Source organism: Bubalus kerabau, chromosome 2 (genome assembly GCF_029407905.1).
Source record: "Bubalus kerabau isolate K-KA32 ecotype Philippines breed swamp buffalo chromosome 2, PCC_UOA_SB_1v2, whole genome shotgun sequence".
Classification (NCBI taxonomy): Eukaryota; Metazoa; Chordata; class Mammalia; order Artiodactyla; family Bovidae; genus Bubalus; species Bubalus kerabau.
The window spans coordinates 13,401,062-13,421,021 of NC_073625.1; the positions used below are offsets into that span (position 1 = coordinate 13,401,062).

A 19,960-nucleotide genomic window follows, 5' to 3' on the forward strand; every position below is an offset into this window, starting at 1 on the left:
TTAGCAAATAAAACCTTAGGTCTCACTATGTCCAAGGATACTCCAAAATTCCAAGATGACAAAGGAGAAAGAAGGTCCATAAAATATTCTTCCTTATAACAAAGACATGACTATGAACCGTGCTTTTAAAAGCACAGTTTAAAATTTAAAGGAATTTCTTCCTTTACTTCAGGCTTTGGACTTGGTTAAAATTCAACAGAATGCATTTCAGCCTTCAAAAAGATGAAAGCAAAGACAAGCAGTAAGACAACCTCCCCATCCATTTGGTCCTGCCATCACTTCTAACGGCCCTTCTGACTCTTCCATTTGATCCTATTTGGGGGTTTGTGGGGGTGGGGAAGCAATGGGACAGAGTGGAACCCCACTAAGGGAAAATGATAGAAATGAGGGGATGTAGCAATTATGTGGACAGAAGGATGTCAGAAAAGTAGACTGGACTGGATGGGAGGGGAGTTTGGGGGAGAAAGGGTACATGTATATGTATGGCTGAGTCCCTTTGTGGTCCACCTAAAACTATCACAACATTGTTAATCAGTCATACTCCAATACAAAATAAAAAGTTAAAAAACGAAAGGTAGAATGGAGAACTCTGGGATGGTCTTTAAAGAATTGAAATTAAAGTCACTGAAAAAGGAGGCTTCCTTTGTCCTGGACACACTCCTGAACCAAGCACAGATGTTCCCTTATCTGTAGTAAAATGTTGGTGTGGAGAGAGCTTATTCATCTGAGCTGGAAAGAACACTATATCCAGCAGATCAAACCTCAAGTCCCCTTCCTCCTTGGAAGAAAGACTTTAACCTGATGGGCAAAAGATGAAGGAAGATGAGGTTGCTCAGATCCGTGTAGAGGCTAATTAGGAAGGTCTGCTCTCCTTCATCTACTACCTTCATCCCTGGCAATCAAGCAATTATGTCATGGGCTCCAGAGGATGCAGTCTGAAAAACATGGGATTCATTTATCCCTTCATTTTCATTTGACACCTGCTCTGAACAACGCAACACTTGCTCTTAAACCTACATCACTTTATTTCTCCCCATTAACCAAATGTTTTGGGTGTACGTAAGTGATATTCAAAAGATATAGGAAATATTCTTCACCAAACTCCCGAGGGTGAAGACTATGATGAAAATCCGTCCTAGGTATGTCTTGGCTACCACATCTCCAAAACCGACAGTCGACATTGTTGCCATGATCAGGTAAATGGACTCAAAGAATGAAATGTTCTGTGAATTTCTCCCTTTGAGCCATGGATCACCAGAGTTTTCCACCTGTCCAAAGAAAGAAGACTCAGGCAAGGTCTGTAAATGGACTCCAAGGGAACGTTTATAAAGAAAAAGCAAAACACTGGATTTGTTTCACTTAATTCAATCCAAATGAAATAGTACATGATTCCCAGGTTGCTGTGAAGGGTGTGCAGATCGTGGGTAGTGATTATGAAGTTGTGTGTCCCATCCAAAGTTTTGCAGATTGTGGGCAATGATTGTGAAGTCATGTTTCCCTTCCTTGTGTTTATTGCTCAGATCTGAGGGGGTGTGTAACTTGAGCCCACGATGGGATGCTCTCTGGAGAAAATGGCTGACAACCTCTCTTTTCCTTTCCTGTGGGTACCTTATCCAACCGTGGAGTCTTGGGACTCGGAGGCTGTCAGGCTGAGCACTTATTATTCATTCTCATTTTACAACAGATCAGGATCATCATGAGGAAATACACAGTTACATGGTCGCTTCATTTCAGGGAGCTTATGCACACGGATGCTGATGTATAAGGAAGAGCAAAGAAACTTTCCAGATTATTTTTCCTCTCTCTCTGGAAAAATATTTTCAGTGATTAAAAAGTAACTCTGAAATAAGCTGCAAGGATACACTGTATAAAATGGGGGATGTAGCCAATGTTTGACGGTAACTATAAATGGAGCATAATCTTTAAAAATTGTGAATTACTATACTGAAGGCTTCCCAGGTGGCACTAGCAGTAAAGAACCCACCTGCCAATGCAGGAGACATAAGAGACATGGGTTTGATCCCTGGGAAGATCTTCAGGAGAAGGAAATGGTAACCCACTCCAGTATTTTTGCCTGTAAAAACCTATGGACAGAGGAGCCTGGGGTCGCAAAGACTTGGATATGACTATAAATGGTGCATGATCTTTAAAAATTGTGAATCGTTATATTGTACACCTGTAAATTATATCATATTGTATGGAAACTATACTTCAATTAAAAAAAGAAACTCTGAGGAGGAGCTAAGATGGCGGAAGAGTAGGACAGGGAGAACACTTTCTCCCCCACAAATTCATCAAAAGAACATTTAAACGCTGAGTAAATTCCACAAAACAACTTCTGAATGTCGGCAGAGGACATCAGGCACCCAGAAAAGCAACCCAAGTCTTCGAAAGGAGGTAGGAAAAAATATAAAAGACAAAAAAAGATACAAAAGAGGGAGGGACGGAGTTCAGTCCAGGGAAGGGAGTCTTAAAAAGAGAGAAGTTTCCAAACACCAGGAAACCTTCTCACTGCCGAATCTGTGCCGAGCCTTGGAAGCACAGAGGGCAACATAACAGGGAGGAAAAATAAATAAACAATTAAAACCCGCACATTGCGAGCCCTACGGTAACTCCCCCAGTGGAGAAGCAGCGCAGACGCCTGCATCTGCCATTAGCAAGCTGGGGCTGGGCAGGGAGGCGGGCACGGGCTGCATTGCAAGGATCTGGCCTGAATACCCTGAGCGCTATCTGAGCGAAATAATTTGGGCTAGCAAACCAGACTGTGGGATATCTACCACGCGAAAAGCCAGCCCTAACCTAAGACACCGCCAGGCCCGCGCACGGAACAAAGGACTGAACAGAGATAGCCGGCTGCAGACCGTCCCCCTCTGGTGACAGGCAGCCAGAGCTGGAAGGGGACAATCGCAGCCCCAGAGAGACATTATCTATAAAACTGTAAGCAGGCTTCTTTGCTAACTAAAACTTCTTGGGGGTCTGGACAGTCAACATCTGCCTGAGAAGGTGCGCCGGTTGCATACCTAGATAACCGAGTGGCGGGGAGGTGATAAGTCGCAGCAATCGCGCGCGCCAAACACCTCATCACCTGAGCTGCTCGGATCTGGGAAGGGCACAAAACGCAGGCCCAACCGAGAGTCTGCGCCTCTGAGGACTACCTGAGTGCCTGAACCTGAGCGGCTTGGACCTGGAAGTGCAGGCAGCCCAGGGCCAGCCACGGATGGTTCCCAGAGGAGCAACCTAGAGCCCGAGAGTGTGGGCAGGGAGGCTACACACACCGTGAACGGGGAGGGGGCAGACCCAGTGTGGCTGAGGCGCTGCGAGCACACCCCAGTGTTTTGTTTGCAGCATCCCTCCCTACCTCCCCTCAGCGCGACTGAACAAGTGAGCCTAAAAAAAAAACAAACAAAAAAGTGTCCTCCACCGTCCCCTTTGTGTCAGGGTGGAAACCAGACACTGAAAGACCAGCAAACAGAAGAAGCTATAACAGAGGGAACCACCTTGGAAGCTACAGGCAATAGATTAAAACCCTGTGGTTAGTACCAACTACATAGGAAGGGGCCTATAGATCTGGAGAAATATAAGTCGGACCAAGGAACTAGCCAAAAATGAACTGAATCTGCAATACTCACAACAAAACCAGAGAAAGTCCTAGATATATTTTTACTATTTTTATGATCATTCTTTCTTTCTTATTTTTTTATTTAAAAAAAAATTTTTTTAAGTCCTCTATTATTCCTTTAATTTTCACTTTTATAACCGATTACTTTGCAAAAAAAAAAAAAAGAAGAAGAGAAGAAGACCCTATTCTTTTTTTAAAGCAAACTTCATATATATATATTTTTTATAATTTTTTTGACCTTGTTTGTTTGTTTTTTTCCTTCTTTTCTTTAACATTGTATTTTTGAAATTCCAAACTCTACTCTAGATTTTTAATTTTAGCTTTTTGGTATTTGTTTGTTATCAATTTTGTACCTATAGTTTTTTTTTTTTTTTTTATAATTTCTGTGACCCTTTTTTATTTTCTCTTTTTCTTTTTCTCTGTTTCTTTCTCTTCTTCTTTTAAATAACATTGTATATCTGAAATTCCAAACTCTACTTTAGATTTTTAATTTATGCTTTTTGGTATTTGTTATCAATTTTGTACCTGTATTTTCTTTATAATTTATGCGACTTTGTTTGTTCTTGTTTGTTTTTTTTCTCTCTCTCTTTCTTTTTCTTCTTCTTTTTTTAACATTGCATTTTTGAAATTCCAAATTCTACTCTAGATTTTTAACTTTTGCTTTTTGGTATTAGTTATCAATTTTGTACATATATTTTCTTTATAATTTTCACGACCTTGTTTGTTTTTGTTTGTTCGTTTTTTCTCTCTTTCTTTTCCTTCTTCTTTTCTTTAACATAGTATTTTTGAAATTCCAAACTCTACTCTAGATTTTTAATTTTTGCTATTATGTATTTGTTACCAATTTTGTACCTTTAAGAACCCAATCTTCAGTACTCATTTATCACTAGGGAGCGAGATTACTGGCTTAACTGCTCTCTCTCCCTTTGGACTCTCCTTTTTCTCCACCAGGTCGCCTGTGTCTCCTCCCTAACCCCTCTCTACTCTACCCAACTCTGTGAATTTCTGTGTATTCCAGATGGTGGAGAACACTTAGGGAACTGATTACTGGCTGGATCTGTCTCCCTCCTTTTCATTCCCCCCTTTTATCCTCCTGGCCACCTCTGTCACCTTCCTCCTTCTTCTCTTCTCTGTATAACTCCATGAACAACTCTGAGCAGTCCAGTTGTGGAGTGCACATAAGGAAGAGATTACTGGATAGCCCACTCTCTCCTCTATTGATTCCACCTCATCTCATTCGGGTCACCTCTAACTCCTTCCTCCCTCTTCTCTTCTCCATATAATGCTGTGAACCTCTCTGGGTGACCCTCACGGTAGAGAAACTTTTCATCTTTAATGTAGATGTTTTATCAATGGTGCTGTATAGAAGGAGAAGCTATGAAGCTACTGTAAAAATAAGACTGATAACTGGAAGCAGGAGGCTTAAGTCCAAACCCTGACTGCAGGGAGCTCCTGAGTCCAAGGAACATTAATTGACAGGAGCTCATCAAATGCCTCCATACCTGCACTGAAACCAAGCACCACACAAGGGCCAACAAGTTTCAGGGCAAGACATACCAAGCAAATTCTCCAGCAACAAGGAACACAGCCCTGAGCTCCAAGATACAGGCAGCCCAAAGTCACCCCAAAACCATAGACATCCCATAACTCATTACTGGACATTTCATTGCACTCCAGAGAGAAGAAATACAGCTCCACCCACCAGAACACTGACACAAGCTTCCCTAACCAAGAAACCTTGACAAGCCACCTGTACAAACCCACACACAGCGAGGAAACACCACAATAAAGAGAACCCCACAAACTGCCAGAATACAGAAAGGACACCCCAAACTCAGCAATTTAAACAAGATGAGGAGACAGAGGAATACCCAGCAGATAAAGGAACAGGATAAATGCCCACCAAACCAAACAAAAGAGGAAGAGATAGGGAATCTACCTGATAAAGAATTCCGAATAATGATAGTGAAATTGATCCACAATCTTGAAATCAAAATGGAATCACAGATAAATAGCCTGGAGACAAAGATTGAGAAGATGCAAGAAAGGTTTAACAAGGACCTAGAAGAAATAAAAGAGAGTCAATATATAATGAATAATGCAATAAATGAAATTAAAAACACTCTGGAGGCAACAAATAGTAGAATAACAGAGGCAGAAGATAGGATTAGTGAATTAGAAGATAGAATGGTAGAAATAAATGAATCAGAGAGGATAAAAGAAAAACGAATTAAAAAAAATGAGGACAATCTTAGAGACCTCCAGGACAATATTAAACGCTACAACATTCGACTCATAGGGGTCCCAGAAGAAGAAGACAAAAAGAAAGACCATGAGAAAATACTTGAAGAGATAATTGTTGAAAACTTCCCTAAAATGGGGAAAGAAATAATCACCCAAGTCCAAGAAACCCAGAGAGTCCCAAACAGGATAAACCCAAGGCGAAACACTCCAAGACACATATTAATCAAATTAACAAAGATCAAACACAAAGAACAAATATTAAAAGCAGCAAGGGAAAAACAACAAATAACACACAAGGGAATTCCCATAAGGATAACAGCTGATCTTTCAATAGAAACTCTTCAAGCCAGGAGGGAATGGCAAGACATACTTAAAATGATGAAAGAAAATAACCTACAGCCCAGATTATTGTACCCAGCAAGGATCTCATTCAAATATGAAGGAGAAATCAAAAGCTTTTCAGACAAGCAAAAGCTGAGAGAATTCAGCACCACCAAACCAGCTCTCCAACAAATACTAAAGGATATTCTCTAGACAGGAAACACAAAAACGGTGTATAAATTTGAACCCAAAACAATAAAGTAAATGGCAACGGGATCATACTTATCAGTAATTACCTTAAATGTAAATGGGTTGAATGCCCCAACCAAAAGACAAAGACTGGCTGAATGGATACACAAACAAGACCCCTACATATGTTGTCTACAAGAGACCCACCTAAAAACAGGGGACACATACAGACTGAAAGTGAAGGGCTGGAAAAAGATTTTCCATGCAAATAGGGACCAAAAGAAAGCAGGAGTAGCAATACTCATATCAGATAAAATAGACTTTAAAACAAAGGCTGTGAAAAGAGACAAAGATGGTCACTACATAATGATCAAAGGATCAATCCAAGAAGAAGATATAACAATTATAAATATATATGCACCCAACACGGGAGCGCCACAATATGTAAGACAAATGCTAACAGAGTATGAAAGGAGAAATTAACAATAACACAATGATAGTGGGAGACTTTAATACCCCACTCACACCTATGGATAGATCAACTAAACAGAAAATTAACAAGGAAACACAAACTTTAAACGATACAATAGACCAGTTAGACCTAATTGATATCTATAGGACATTTCATCCCAAAACAATGAATTTCACCTTTTTCTCAAGCGCACATGGAACCTTCTCCAGGATAGATCACATCCTAGGCCATAAATCTAGCCTTGGTAAATTCAAAAAAATAGAAATCATTCCAAGCATCTTTTCTGACCACAATGCAGTAAGATTAGATCTCAATTACAGGAGAAAAACTATTAAAAATTCCAACATATGGAGGCTGAACAACATGCTGCTGAATAACCAACAAATCAAAGAAGAAATCAAAAAAGAAATCAAAATTTGCATAGAAACTAATGAAAATGAAAACACAACAACCCAAAACCTATGGGACACTTTAAAAGCAGTCCTAAGGGGAAAGTTCATAGCAATACAGGCATACCTCAAGAAACAAGAAAAAAGTCAAATAAATAACCTAACCCTACACCTAAAGCAACTAGAAAAGGAAGAAATGAAGAACCCCAGGGTTAGTAGAAGGAAAGAAATCTTAAAAATTTGGGCAGAAATAAATGCAAAAGAAACAAAAGAGACCATAGCAAAAATCAACAAAGCCAAAAGCTGGTTCTGTGAAAGGATAAATAAAATTGACAAACCATTAGCCAGACTCATCAAGAAACAAAGGGAGAAAAATCAAATCAATTAAATTAGAAATGAAAATGGAGAGATCACAACAGACAACACAGAAATACAAAGGATCATAAGAGACTACTATCAACAATTATATGCCAATAAAATGGACAACGTGGAAGAGATGGACAAATTCTTAGAAAAGTACAACTTTCCAAAACTGGACCAGGAAGAAATAGAAAATCTTAACAGACCCATCACAAGCACAGAAATTGAAACTGTAATAAAAAATCTTCCAGCAAACAAAAGCCCAGGTCCAGACGGCTTCACAGCTGAATTCTACCAAAAATTTAGAGAAGAGCTAACACCTATCCTGCTCAAACTCTTCCAGAAAATTGCAGAGGAAGGTAAACTTCCAAACTCATTCTATGAGGCCACCGTCACCCTAATACCAAAACCTGACAAAGATCCCACAAAAAAAGAAAACTACAGGCCAATATCACTGATGAACATAGATGCAAAAATCCTTAACAAAATTCTAGCAATCAGAATCCAACAACACATTAAAAAGATCATACACCATGACCAAGTGGGCTTTATCCCAGGGATGCAAGGATTCTTCAATATCCACAAATCAATCAATGTAATACACCACATTAACAAATTGAAACATAAAAGCCATATGATTATCTCAATAGATGCAGAGAAAGCCTTTGACAAAATTCAACATCCATTTATGATAAAAACTCTCCAGAAAGCAGGAATAGAAGGAACACACCTCAACATAATGAAAGCTATATATGACAAACCCACAGCAAACATTATCCTCAATGGTGAAAAATTGAAAGCATTTCCTCTAAAGTCAGGAACAAGAAAAGGGTGCCCACTTGCACCATTACTATTCAACATAGTTTTGGAAGTTTTGGCCACAGCAATCAGAGCAGAAAAAGACATAAAAGGAATCCAAATTGGAAAAGAAGAAGTAAAGCTCTCACTGTTTGCAGATGACATGATCCTCTACATAGAAAACCCTAAAGATTCCACCAGAAAATTACTAGAACTAATCAATGATTATAGTAAAGTTGCAGGATATAAAATCAACACACAGAAATCCCTTGCATTCCTATACACTAATAATGAGAAAACAGAAAGAGAAATTAAGGAAACAATTCCATTCACCATTGCAACGGAAAGAATAAAATACTTAGGAATATATCTACCTAAAGAAACTAAAGACCTATATATAGAAAACTATAAAACACTGGTGAAAGAAATCAAAGAGGACACTAACAGATGGAGAAATATACCATGTTCATGGATTGGAAGAATCAATATAGTGAAAATGAGTATACTACCCAAAGCAATTTATAGATTCAATGCAATCCCCATCAAGCTACCAACGGTATTCTTCACAGAGCTAGAACAAATAATTTCCCAATTTGTATGGAAATACAAAAAACCTCGAATAGCCAAAGCTATCTTGAGAAAGAAGAATGGAACTGGAGGAATCAACCTACCTGACTTCAGGCTCTACTACAAAGCCACAGTTATCAAGACAGTATGGTACTGGCACAAAGACAGAAATATTGATCAATGGAACAAAATAGAAAGCCCAGAGATAAATCCACGCACATATGGACACCTTATCTTTGACAAAGGAGGCAAGAATATACAATGGATTAAAGACAATCTCTTTAACAAGTGGTGCTGGGAAATCTGGTCAACCACTTGTAAAAGAATGAAACTAGAACACTTTTTAACACCATACACAAAAATAAACTCAAAATGGATTACAGATCTCAACGTAAGACCAGAAACTATAAAACTCCTAGAGGAGAACATAGGCAAAACACTCTCCGACATACATCACAGCAGGATCCTCTATGACCCACCTCCCAGAATATTGGAAATAAAAGCAAAAATAAACAAATGGGACCTAATTAAACTTAAAAGCTTCTGCACAACAAAGGAAACTATTAACAAGGTGAAAAGGCAGCCTTCAGAATGGGAGAAAATAATAGCAAATGAAGCAACTGACAAACAACTAATCTCAAAAATATACAAGCAACTCCTACGGCTCAACTCCAGAAAAATAAATGACCCAATCAAAAAATGGGCCAAAGAACTAAATAGACATTTCTCCAAAGAAGACATACAGATGGCTAACAAACACATGAAAAGATGCTCAACATTACTCATTATCAGAGAAATGCAAATCAAAACCACTATGAGGTACCATTTCACGCCAGTCAGAATGGCTGCGATCCAAAAGTCTACAAGCAATAAATGCTGGAGAGGGTGTGGAGAAAAGGGAACCCTCTTACACTGTTGGTGGGAATGCAAACTAGTACAGCCACTATGGAGAACAGTGTGGAGATTCCTTAAAAAACTGGAAATAGAACTGCCTTATGATCCAGCAATCCCACTGCTGGGCATACACACTGAGGAAACCAGAAGGGAAAGAGACACATGTACCCCAATGTTCATCGCAGCACTGTTTATAATAGCCAGGACATGGAAGCAACCTAGATGCCCATCAGCAGATGAATGGATAAGAAAGCTGTGGTACATATACACAATGGAGTATTACTCAGCCATTAAAAAGAATACATTTGAATCAGTTCTAATGAGGTGGATGAAACTGGAACCTATTATACAGAGTGAAGTAAGCCAGAAAGAAAAACACCAATACAGTATACTAACGCATATATATGGAATTTAGAAAGATGGTAACAATAACCCTGTGTACGAGACAGCAAAAGAGACACTGATGTATAGTCTTATGGACTCTGTGGGAGAGGGAGAGGGTGGGGAGATTTGGGAGAATGGCAATGAAACATGTATAATATCATGTATGAAACGAGTCGCCAGTCCAGGTTCGATGCACGATACTGGATGCTTGGGGCTGGTGCACTGGGACGACCCAGAGGGAGGGTATGGGGAGGGAGGAGGGAGGAGGGTTCAGGATGGGGAGCATGGGTATACCTGTGGTGGATTCATTTCGATGTTTGGCAAAACTAATACAATATTGTAAAGTTTAAAAATAAAATAAAATCAAATAAAAGAAACTCTGATAAATGTTTCCTCTGATTTTCCTGATTAGTCTTCACTTTTTTAATTTTTTTTTGGCCACACACATGCAGGATCTTAGTTCCACCTGTCTTCATGTTTTAAGGAAACTAGGTTTATCAGATTTTTTTTTTCATTAAACAAAATGAGTAACTGAGGCAATGGCATTTGCGCTGTCTTTTCAGTCATGTCCAACTCTTTGAGACCCCAGGCTCCTCTGTCCATGGGATTCTCCTAGCAAGAATGTGGATTCTAGCAAGGAGTGGATTGCCGTTTCCTTCTCCAGGAGACCTTCCCAGGGATCAAACCCTCATCTTTTAGGTCTCCTATATTGGCAGGTGGGTTCTTTACCACTAGCGTCACCTGGGAAGCTTTGTGGTATGTGCTAGTCGCTTCAGTCGTGTCCGACTCTGTGCGACCCCATAGACAGCAGCCCACCAGGCTCCCCCGTCCCTGGGATTCTCCAGGCAAGAATACTGGAGTGGGTTGCCATTTCCTTCTCCAATGCATGAAAGTGAAAAGTGAAAGTGAAGTCGCTCAGTCGTGTCCAACTCTTCGCGACCCCATGGACTGCAGCCCACCAGGCTCCTCCATCCATGAGATTTTCCAGGCAAGAATACTGGAGTGGGCTGCCATTGCCTTCTCCGTGTTGTATGTCCAGGGTGCAGCTAATCCACTAGGACTGCAGGTGGCCTTCTGAGAGCAGGTTGCCAGAAACGTGTGTTTTTGCAAAGAACCCCAAAGTCTGGGTTTTTAATGTGACTTCCTTTTAAAAAGGTTGGCAACATGTATATTATCATATGTGAAACAGATCTCCAGTCCAGGTTTGATGCATGAGACAGGGTGCTCGGGGCTGGTACACTGGGGTGACCCTGAGGGATGGGATGGGGAGGGAGGTGGGAGCGGGGTTCAGGATGGGGAACACATGTACACCCATGGCTGATTCATGTCAGTGTATGGCAAAAATCACTACAATAGTGTAAAGTAATTAGCCTCCAATTAAATCAATACATTAAAAAATAAAAATAAAAAGGTTAGCGACCAATACAAAAATAGCAAACACAAAATGCAAAGCATGTTAGGGCCAACAAATAGGGCTGCAGGCCCCATTCAGCCTGGTAATCGCTACTGAAAGCAAAAAAAAAAAAAACAAAAACAAACACCTGTTACCATGATTTCTCCTTTAGCATCCTCTTGCCCTCTGTTCTGTGAGGGCCAACAGGTCTCTACAGGGAGACTGGTGACTGCTTCTCCCGGGGTGGACCCACGCCCTTGGGCTGACCTTCTAGATGTAGGAATCTACCTTTACTACTGTGACATTTCTCAGGGAAAGCTGTCTCCTGCCTGCACGAGGAGGAAGGATGTGGCAGCCTTCATAATTCCTTTCTTCTTTAATTGATGTACAGTTGATTTATAATATTGTGTTCATTTCAGGTATACATCGTAGTGATTCAGTGATCTTCTGATAATTTTTCATTATAGGTTATTACAAGATATTGGATATAACTCCTTGTGCTATAAAGTAAATATATAGATATATATGAATATATAAATCTGCTCAGTTGTGCCCAACTCTTTGTGACCCCTTGGACGGTAGCCCACCAGGCTCCTCTGTCCATGGGATTTCTCAGACAAGCATACTGGAATGGGTTGCCATTTCCTTCTCCAGGGGACCTTCCTGAGCCAAGGATCGAACCCACATCTCCTTCATCCCCTGCATTGGTAGGTGGGTTCTTTACCACTAGCGCCTCCTGGGGAGCCCTATAAAGTAAATACTTCTTGCTTACCTATTTTGTGCATTGTAGTTTGTTTCTTGAAACACCAAACACATTTGGTGTTTGACATTTTCCTTGATGAACTGAACATTGGTAAGTTTTTTTTTTTTTTTTTTTACTTATTTTTTCCTTTTTCTTGTTATTTTGAAATGGATTTTTGAGAGAAGAGCTCAAGTGGAAAAGACTTCTGGTCTGTTTTCTGTTTTGTTTTGCTTTTCTCAAAGGCCTTTGCAAGCTTTTAGCAGCCCACTTTAACTTCTGCATTTTCTAATGACCTCTCCTCAACTTTCCTGGAGCAGTTAAGTCCAGGAGTTTCTTTCCTATTGCTGAAATCCATTTATTATGTTGCTGATTATGTGAGATGAGAGCTAATCTTTCTTGTAGACAAAGGAGGCAGCTGCATACACAGATTGATTCCAGGAGGACCAAGAAAGTCCCCAAACTCCCCTTTGCAACTCAGCAACTGCTCCCCCTGCAACTCTCCAGCTTTTCTAAGTACGAAATTCTCTCTGACCCTGTATTTCTTTATTTCTCTATTTATTTTTTATAATGATATTTATATAATTTATTACTATTTATTGGAGAAGTAAATGGCAACCCACTCCAGTATTTCTGCCTGGAGAATCCCATGGACAGAGGAGCCTGGCGGGCTCCATAGGGGAAAGTTAAGTCCATGGGGTCACAAAGAGTCAGACATGACTGAGGGACTAAACACACATTAATATTTATATTATTATATTATATGTAAGTATACAATATACTCATTATAATTTATAACATTATTTATTATGTCTTTATTCTTTATTTCTTTGTCTCTTTATTTCTCTGATCCTTTATTCTTTTTCAAATTGTTGGAAACCCTATGATACAGTGATACATTTTACCTGTTGCTTATACTTTAGATGAATGCACTTATTAAGTCCTTCTCTAAGAGCAGGTTTTGAGAGTTTGGAGAAGACACATCGATACTGTGAGTGCAGGAGATACATGCTTGTGAGAAATACGGAGTGGAGAAAACCCACCCAAAGGAGATAAAAAGACAGACTTCACGCTGATCACAATGATGGAGACAGGAGCTCGGGAGATTTGCTTCCATTTTTCACAGAAAAGACATGCATGCTCACCAGTAACATCACGGGGTTGGATGAGATGCTCACCAGGTGAATGAATCCTGCAGCCGTGAACCAGGTGCTCAGAACGATGGATAACAGCTTGCAAAACTTCACTGAATTGCTAGGGGAAGAAGGAGTGTTGCTGGGTTCTGGCAGGTTCCAGAACAATACAAATACCTCATCCTCTAACCTCCTGCTCCTCAGAGCTTGGTTCTAGATGAGGAGCAATGATACACCTTCCCTGGGAGCATCCTGGAAATGCAGAGTCCCAGGCCCTGCCTTTATCTCTGATCTGCAATATTTCCGGATCCCCTCTCCTTATGCATATACACCTTACAGGTGGAGAAGCACAGCCCCGTGACACACTCTTGTTCAAAACCCTTGGTAGATTCTGGGGGATGATCCCTAGCCTGATATTATATTGACCAAAGGCAGAATCTCAAGGAGCCAGAGAGTGGATCTGCAAAATGAAATTTTGAGCAGATCACAGAAATGAAGAAATGGATTAAATGAAGAAATGGAAGTGGATTACAGAAATGAAGCTCCATATTGCTAAACTCACAAGAGGATCCTTGGAGGAAGAAGATCAAACAAGCTCCTGTCTCCTAAGGAAAGCTTCCGAGTTTAGCTGAAATCTCTGGGGTTCTCAGCAAGGCTGCCTGTCCCACAAAAACAGCCCTTTCTCCACAAAGCATCAACTTATAGCAGTGAGACCCAGCTGGCCAGAACTATTTGATGATGCTTCTAGTGAGAATGTAAGGTCATGGAGATGGTGTGTATGTAATGTTAGACCAAAATTCTTACAGCTTTAACAGGACTGGAGCTTAAAGGTGCTGGGTTGGCCAAAAGATTAGTTTGGAATTTTCCATAAGATATTACAGAAAGACCCAAATGAACTTTTTGGCCAACCCAATATTTGGATTTTTTTTTTGGAACTGTAATTTTAATTTTGTGGAGACATTTAAATGGTTCTATTTCTGTAAGAATGAGTTCATTGCTGCTACTGGGCAGCTCTTGGGCTTGGAGAAACTGTCTTACATTCCTAGACAGCTGTGGTGTATTTCATGACAATGAATGTGTAGAATTAAAGTATCTGAGTTCTTTGGTGATCCACTGATTATTTAGTAAAATATTGTTTAGCCTCCGTGTGTTTGTATTTTTTATAGTTTTTGTTTTTTTGTTTTTGTTTTTTTTTTTTCCTGTAATTGACTTCTAATCTCATAGCGTTGTGGTCAGAAAAGATGCTGGATATGATTTCAATTTTCTTAAATTTACTGAGGCTTGATTTGTAGCCCAAGATGTGATCTAACCTGGAGAATGTTCTGTGTGCACTTGAGAAGAAAGTGTATTCTGCTGCTTTGGGATGGAATGCCCTATAAGTATTAGGTCTATCTGGTCTAATGCATCATTTAAGGCTTGTGTGTTCTTATTAACTTTCCATCTAGATGATCCATCCATTGGCATAAATGGGGGGTTAAAATTCCCCACTATTATTGTGTTACTGTTGATTTCCCCTTTTATGGCTGTTAGCATTTGCCTTAAGTATTGATGTGCTCCTATGTTGAGTATATACCTGTGTACAACTCTTATCTTCTTGGATTGAACCTTTGATCGTTATCTAGTCTGTGTCTCTTTGATCATTATGTGATCTTTGTATCTTATAACAGTCATTATTTTAAAGTCTATTTTGTCTGAATTGCTTTGATTTAAGAAAAAAAACTTGGGGGGAGGGGGAAGAGTTAAAGCCTAAATGAACGGACACACTGCAGGTCCAAGAGACAAAGAAGAAACAAACTCTTTAAGATGATTGCAAACTTCCAGCCAGTGTGTGAGGTTAATGCAATGGGAGAAAAGTAAGCGAATGCTACCTTGGGAAGTGAGGGATTTCATGACGTTTCTGCTGAAGTTTCTGATGGGAAATGAGCTGAGTTGAAGGTTCAGTTAACATTTGAATTTCCTAATCCAAACGAGTAAGGCATACTTGGGGCAGGGCTGGCATTTACCTGGTGCTGATGGCTCGCAGAATTTGCAAGATTTGAGGGAGTTCCAGCAGCCGCAATGCTCGTAAGAACCTTAAACCTAAAAGCAATCAAAAAAGAAAGCTGCAGTCTGAACTACCCCGCACCTAGGACTGTTCATGTTCTCTCTCCCTGAAATGCTCAAATATATTACAATGTCATCAGTTTAAGACCATGAGGACTAGTTTAAATCCTGATTCACTTAATGGCTATTGTCATCTAAAGCAACACCCTTAGTTCCTCTGGTTCCTCATCTGTAAAATGGGAATTATAATGATACCCACCTCAAAGTGCTGCTGAGAATTATCATTACTACAAAGCATGTAATAAGCACAACTCACATTTTACTCTGTTTAACTCTTTCTTAGAATGGAGAGCAAATGATCCGTAAACCACTTAAACTCCTGACTGCAGAATCTCTGTGATACGCTCCCCAGGGTTTGCATGCTATTTGCATTTATGTGGTTTGATAATAGCATCAGTAAGGAATATTTTTGTAGATAATAAATAATATGATTACATAAAAACTGACAAAGGCCACGGCAGGCTGTCAATACATCTACCTTAAAGACAAAGTAACTAATTTAAAAAATCTCTAACAGGTCACCGCATGTCTGGATATGAGGATTTATAGGTTTTAGATCTGGGAGGCTTTTCTCCTCTCCCAGTCACGTGGGATCCTAGTACAAAGGTGCCGAGGTGGGTGGGGATGCTGGGGTCCTTTCCCTCCAGGAGCAGATAATCCCTAAACAATAAAAACCTTAGATATCAGATGACATCAGGCCCATCACTAGGGGCTGGGATGAAAAAAAAATGAGTTCTGAAAATACATTACAAAACCATACAAACATGGTGAGGAATTTTTTTAATGGAAATTAGGCTTTAAATGGGGGCTTCCTAGGTGGCGCAGTAGTAAAGAATCCACCTGCCAATGTAGAAGATGCAAGAGATGAGGGTTCGATCCCTGGGGCATGGAGGAGGGCATGGCAACCACTCCAGTACTCTTGCCTGGAGAATCCCATTGACAGAGGAGCCTGGCGGGCTACAGTCCATATGGTCGCAGAGTCAGACATAACTGAGCAACTGAGTACACACAGGCTTTGAAAGTAAGTAAAGAATACTTAGGAATGAATGCTGAGGGTTTTTTAAAAATTTTTTTTGGAAATTGCTTCTAACTCCCACAGTTCACTTACCTAGCCAGTTACTCTTCAAGTAATAAGAAATAAAGGTGGGTGGGATGGTAAAGATGTCTACAATCGAATTCATCTCCAACCAGAACTTGATCTTGTCATCTGCTGCCAGAAACTATGAAATAAAAGCACAAGACCCTAAATTCTGTTACCTTCAAGAATTTTACAGTGAACACTAGAGTGGCTTTTTTCAGGTACTTTTCATTCATTAACTGAAGCTCTGACCTCATTGTATCACATACATACATTTTATATATATATGCATGTACACTCATATGTATTTATATAACTATATAGGTGACATAGTGGTGAAGAATCTGCCTGTCGGGGCAGAAGAGGCAAGAGATGCAAGTTCGATCCCGAGGTTAGGAAGATTCCCCTGGAGGAGGAAATGGCAACCCACTCCGGTATTCTTGCCTGGAAAATTCTGACAGCGGAGCCTGGTGAGCTACAATTGATGGGGTCTCAAAGAGTCGGACATGACTGACTGAGCACAGACACACAACAGATAATGTATATTTATGTATGGTCTTCAATAGAAAAGGTCTACAAGTTTGGTTGGCCAAGGCTGTGTTTATGAATTTCCCTATTTAGATTAAGAAAGGAAGCACTTCCAGAAGGGAGGATCTGCTATAAAAATAAGATTGTGATGGCTATTGCAGTTGAATGAGTTTTGAAGCAAGGTCATAGAAATACATATATATCCTTAAAAATACATGCATATTTATACACATATATGTGTACACATGTTTGCATGTATATATGCACATATGTGAGAGTGTGTGTACATATATATGTGTGTATATATATATATATATATATATATATACATCTCTCTAAAACATGGAATAGATAAATCTAAAATCTAGATCTAGGGTGGGCCCTCAAAAATTGCTTGTGGAATGAGAGAACTACTGAATATATGAATGCAACAAAGTTAAAAGCACAGAGTATTTTATGGAGTTATATGGCACATAAGCCATCAGTGGAGTGGATGACAATTTCAGAGGCTTGTTACCCAGGTTCTGCTATTTTGTGATTACTAGTTGCTCTTACTCGGTGGCAGGTGGGAAGCCAATAAGAAAAATTCAGGATGACAGGGCAATGATATTTTCTAAAGGAATCCTTTCCACTCATGCTGACATTGTTGGCCTGGTTTACAGGCTCAAGTGCAGGAGAGAGTTTTGGGGTCTCATTATAACTTTTGACAATTCAGGACCCAGACCCTCTGGCTGTACAGCCTGAGAGCCAAGGCAGATTGTCTGAGGAAGGCATCTCCTTGTATTACACAGATCTCTTATGGACATGCCAGTGAGCGCCTCTGTTCACTCCAACATTCGATAGGTATAGGTACTTACTCTCAGCCCAAAATAGAAACTAAAGAAAGCGTTGAAGGTCAAATCAATCGGGATGGTTCTGTCTTTGTATGAAGAACAGCTTCTTACTGGGCTAGAAAAGAAACAAGGACAGTTTATAAAGATGGACATTTTAAAAGCTGTGACTACAGAGGACACAATAGAGAATAGGTGGGCAATTTTCTATTTATTTACCATGAATGGTCAACCCAGACTCTTAGGTGCACATCTCGAGGAAATTACTTTTCTCTTGGGAGTAGAGGTCTGCATGAACAAAACCACTGCACTGTGAATGGAGCTGAGAAAAACAGAATTACCTGCTCTTCTTTTCATAGGGTTTGTTGGTTGCATTTCCATTTTATCAATGGGATTGAGCGGCTCACGGGTTATGCGGCTTTTTATGGTTTGCAAGACCATCTACCCAGCCAGGACATTTTGGCTTCAGTATACTTCTGAGAGAGAGCTACTCCAGGTCAAATGAACTGATCTGAACCAAATTCCAAGAAAATGTTCCTAATAGATCAGTAAGGAATTCACGAAGCAAAGATGACTAGTTTCTGTAAGATCTCTGAAGTTGCCTGACTTGTGTGGCCCTGTAATCTCATTTTACTTTAGCTGGAGCCCAGTACAGTTCCCAGAGGATCAGCATGGAGTTCAGACTCTGTTGGGCTGTGTCCCAGAAGCTGTCCTGACTGTGGCAGAAGTGAGGGGAGTGCCTTCAGGGAAGAACACAGGATAATGTGCTCCTATGTTCATGACGAGGGCTAGCATTTTCCTTTCTCAAGACCATCCAAACTTGTCTGAAATCTATGAGAAATGCTGAAATGCCTACCGAATTTCTGCGTCAACACCTAAGGAGCCCAAAGTCTGTATGGCCCACCTAGAGGGTCCAAAGGAGGGGTAACAGCTAGAGGCTTGTAGTCCCAGAAACTAAAACAGTCTTATGCACAGCACCCCAGCTCCTAGCAGTGCAGAACGACAGGATACAGAGGAAACACATGCATTTGTGTGTGTGTGTGTGTGTGTGTGTGTAGCTGGGTTTAGGACTTTCTGGGGGAAACGAAACACTTATCCTTTTTTATGAGCTTCTGTGTGTGAGTATCTGTGAAAGTATATTAAACATTATTCCTGAGAGAAAATTCCAAATTAGCTGGCAGCCTACTGATATAAGCAGACAAGACTGACTGGGGAAATGTACTCACTCAGTAGAGTTGATGAAATAGATTATAAGAGACCCAATGCTTAGGACAAAGACAAGGATAACCTGGAAAAAAAAAAAAAAGAGAGAGAGAGATGTACAGATCCATTTTGTTAACATGAACATAGATGAATAAACATACCAACAAAATTATGTTTTCCCTTTTTCCCTTCCCTATATATCTGTGGCTGTTTTTTCAAACATTCATTCATTCAAGAAAAATGAACTGGCTCAGACAAATGCTGTTTGAGTCCACCTGTATGACATGCCTGGAGAAGTTGAATTCATAGAGTCAGAAAGTACATTGGTAGGTGCTGGGAGAGGGGTGGGCGGGGGGGATGGGGAGTTAGTGTTTGATGGGGACAGAGTTTCAGTTTAGGAAGGTGAAATCTGGGAGGCAGATGATGGTGAGAGTTACACAACAATGTGAATGTACTTAGTGCCACTGAGCTTTCCAGCCGAGTATGGTTAGGAGCATATGTTTTATGTTATGTGAGTTTTACCACAATAAAAAAATTAAATAAATGAAAAATTTAAATAAAAACTGACTGGACCTTTACTATAATCAATAAATGAACCTGTATCCTCCCATAACTTCCTTAATTTTAACTTTCACACTTCAGAATAAACAATTGGTCCTTTCTGCTGCTTCTAAGGTTTTCTGAGCTCTGGAAGTCCTATCGTTTACTCACGCATT

At 40.0% G+C, this 19,960-nt stretch overlaps 1 protein-coding gene across 1 annotated transcript in view; it reads right to left on the reverse strand.

The window, feature by feature from the left end:
• KCNU1 (potassium calcium-activated channel subfamily U member 1) overlaps positions 1-19,960 on the reverse strand; it is a 153,013-nt gene that overhangs the window by 116,733 nt on the left and 16,320 nt on the right. Inside the window, exons 3-8 of the mRNA XM_055567104.1 lie at positions 19,268-19,329; positions 18,069-18,159; positions 16,714-16,825; positions 15,506-15,581; positions 13,548-13,623; positions 1,098-1,268 (exon numbers count right to left, since the gene is read on the reverse strand). Of these exons, the coding sequence (XP_055423079.1) occupies positions 1,098-1,268; positions 13,548-13,623; positions 15,506-15,581; positions 16,714-16,825; positions 18,069-18,159; positions 19,268-19,329 (588 nt within the window). The remainder of the gene's footprint in view (positions 1-1,097; positions 1,269-13,547; positions 13,624-15,505; positions 15,582-16,713; positions 16,826-18,068; positions 18,160-19,267; positions 19,330-19,960) is intronic.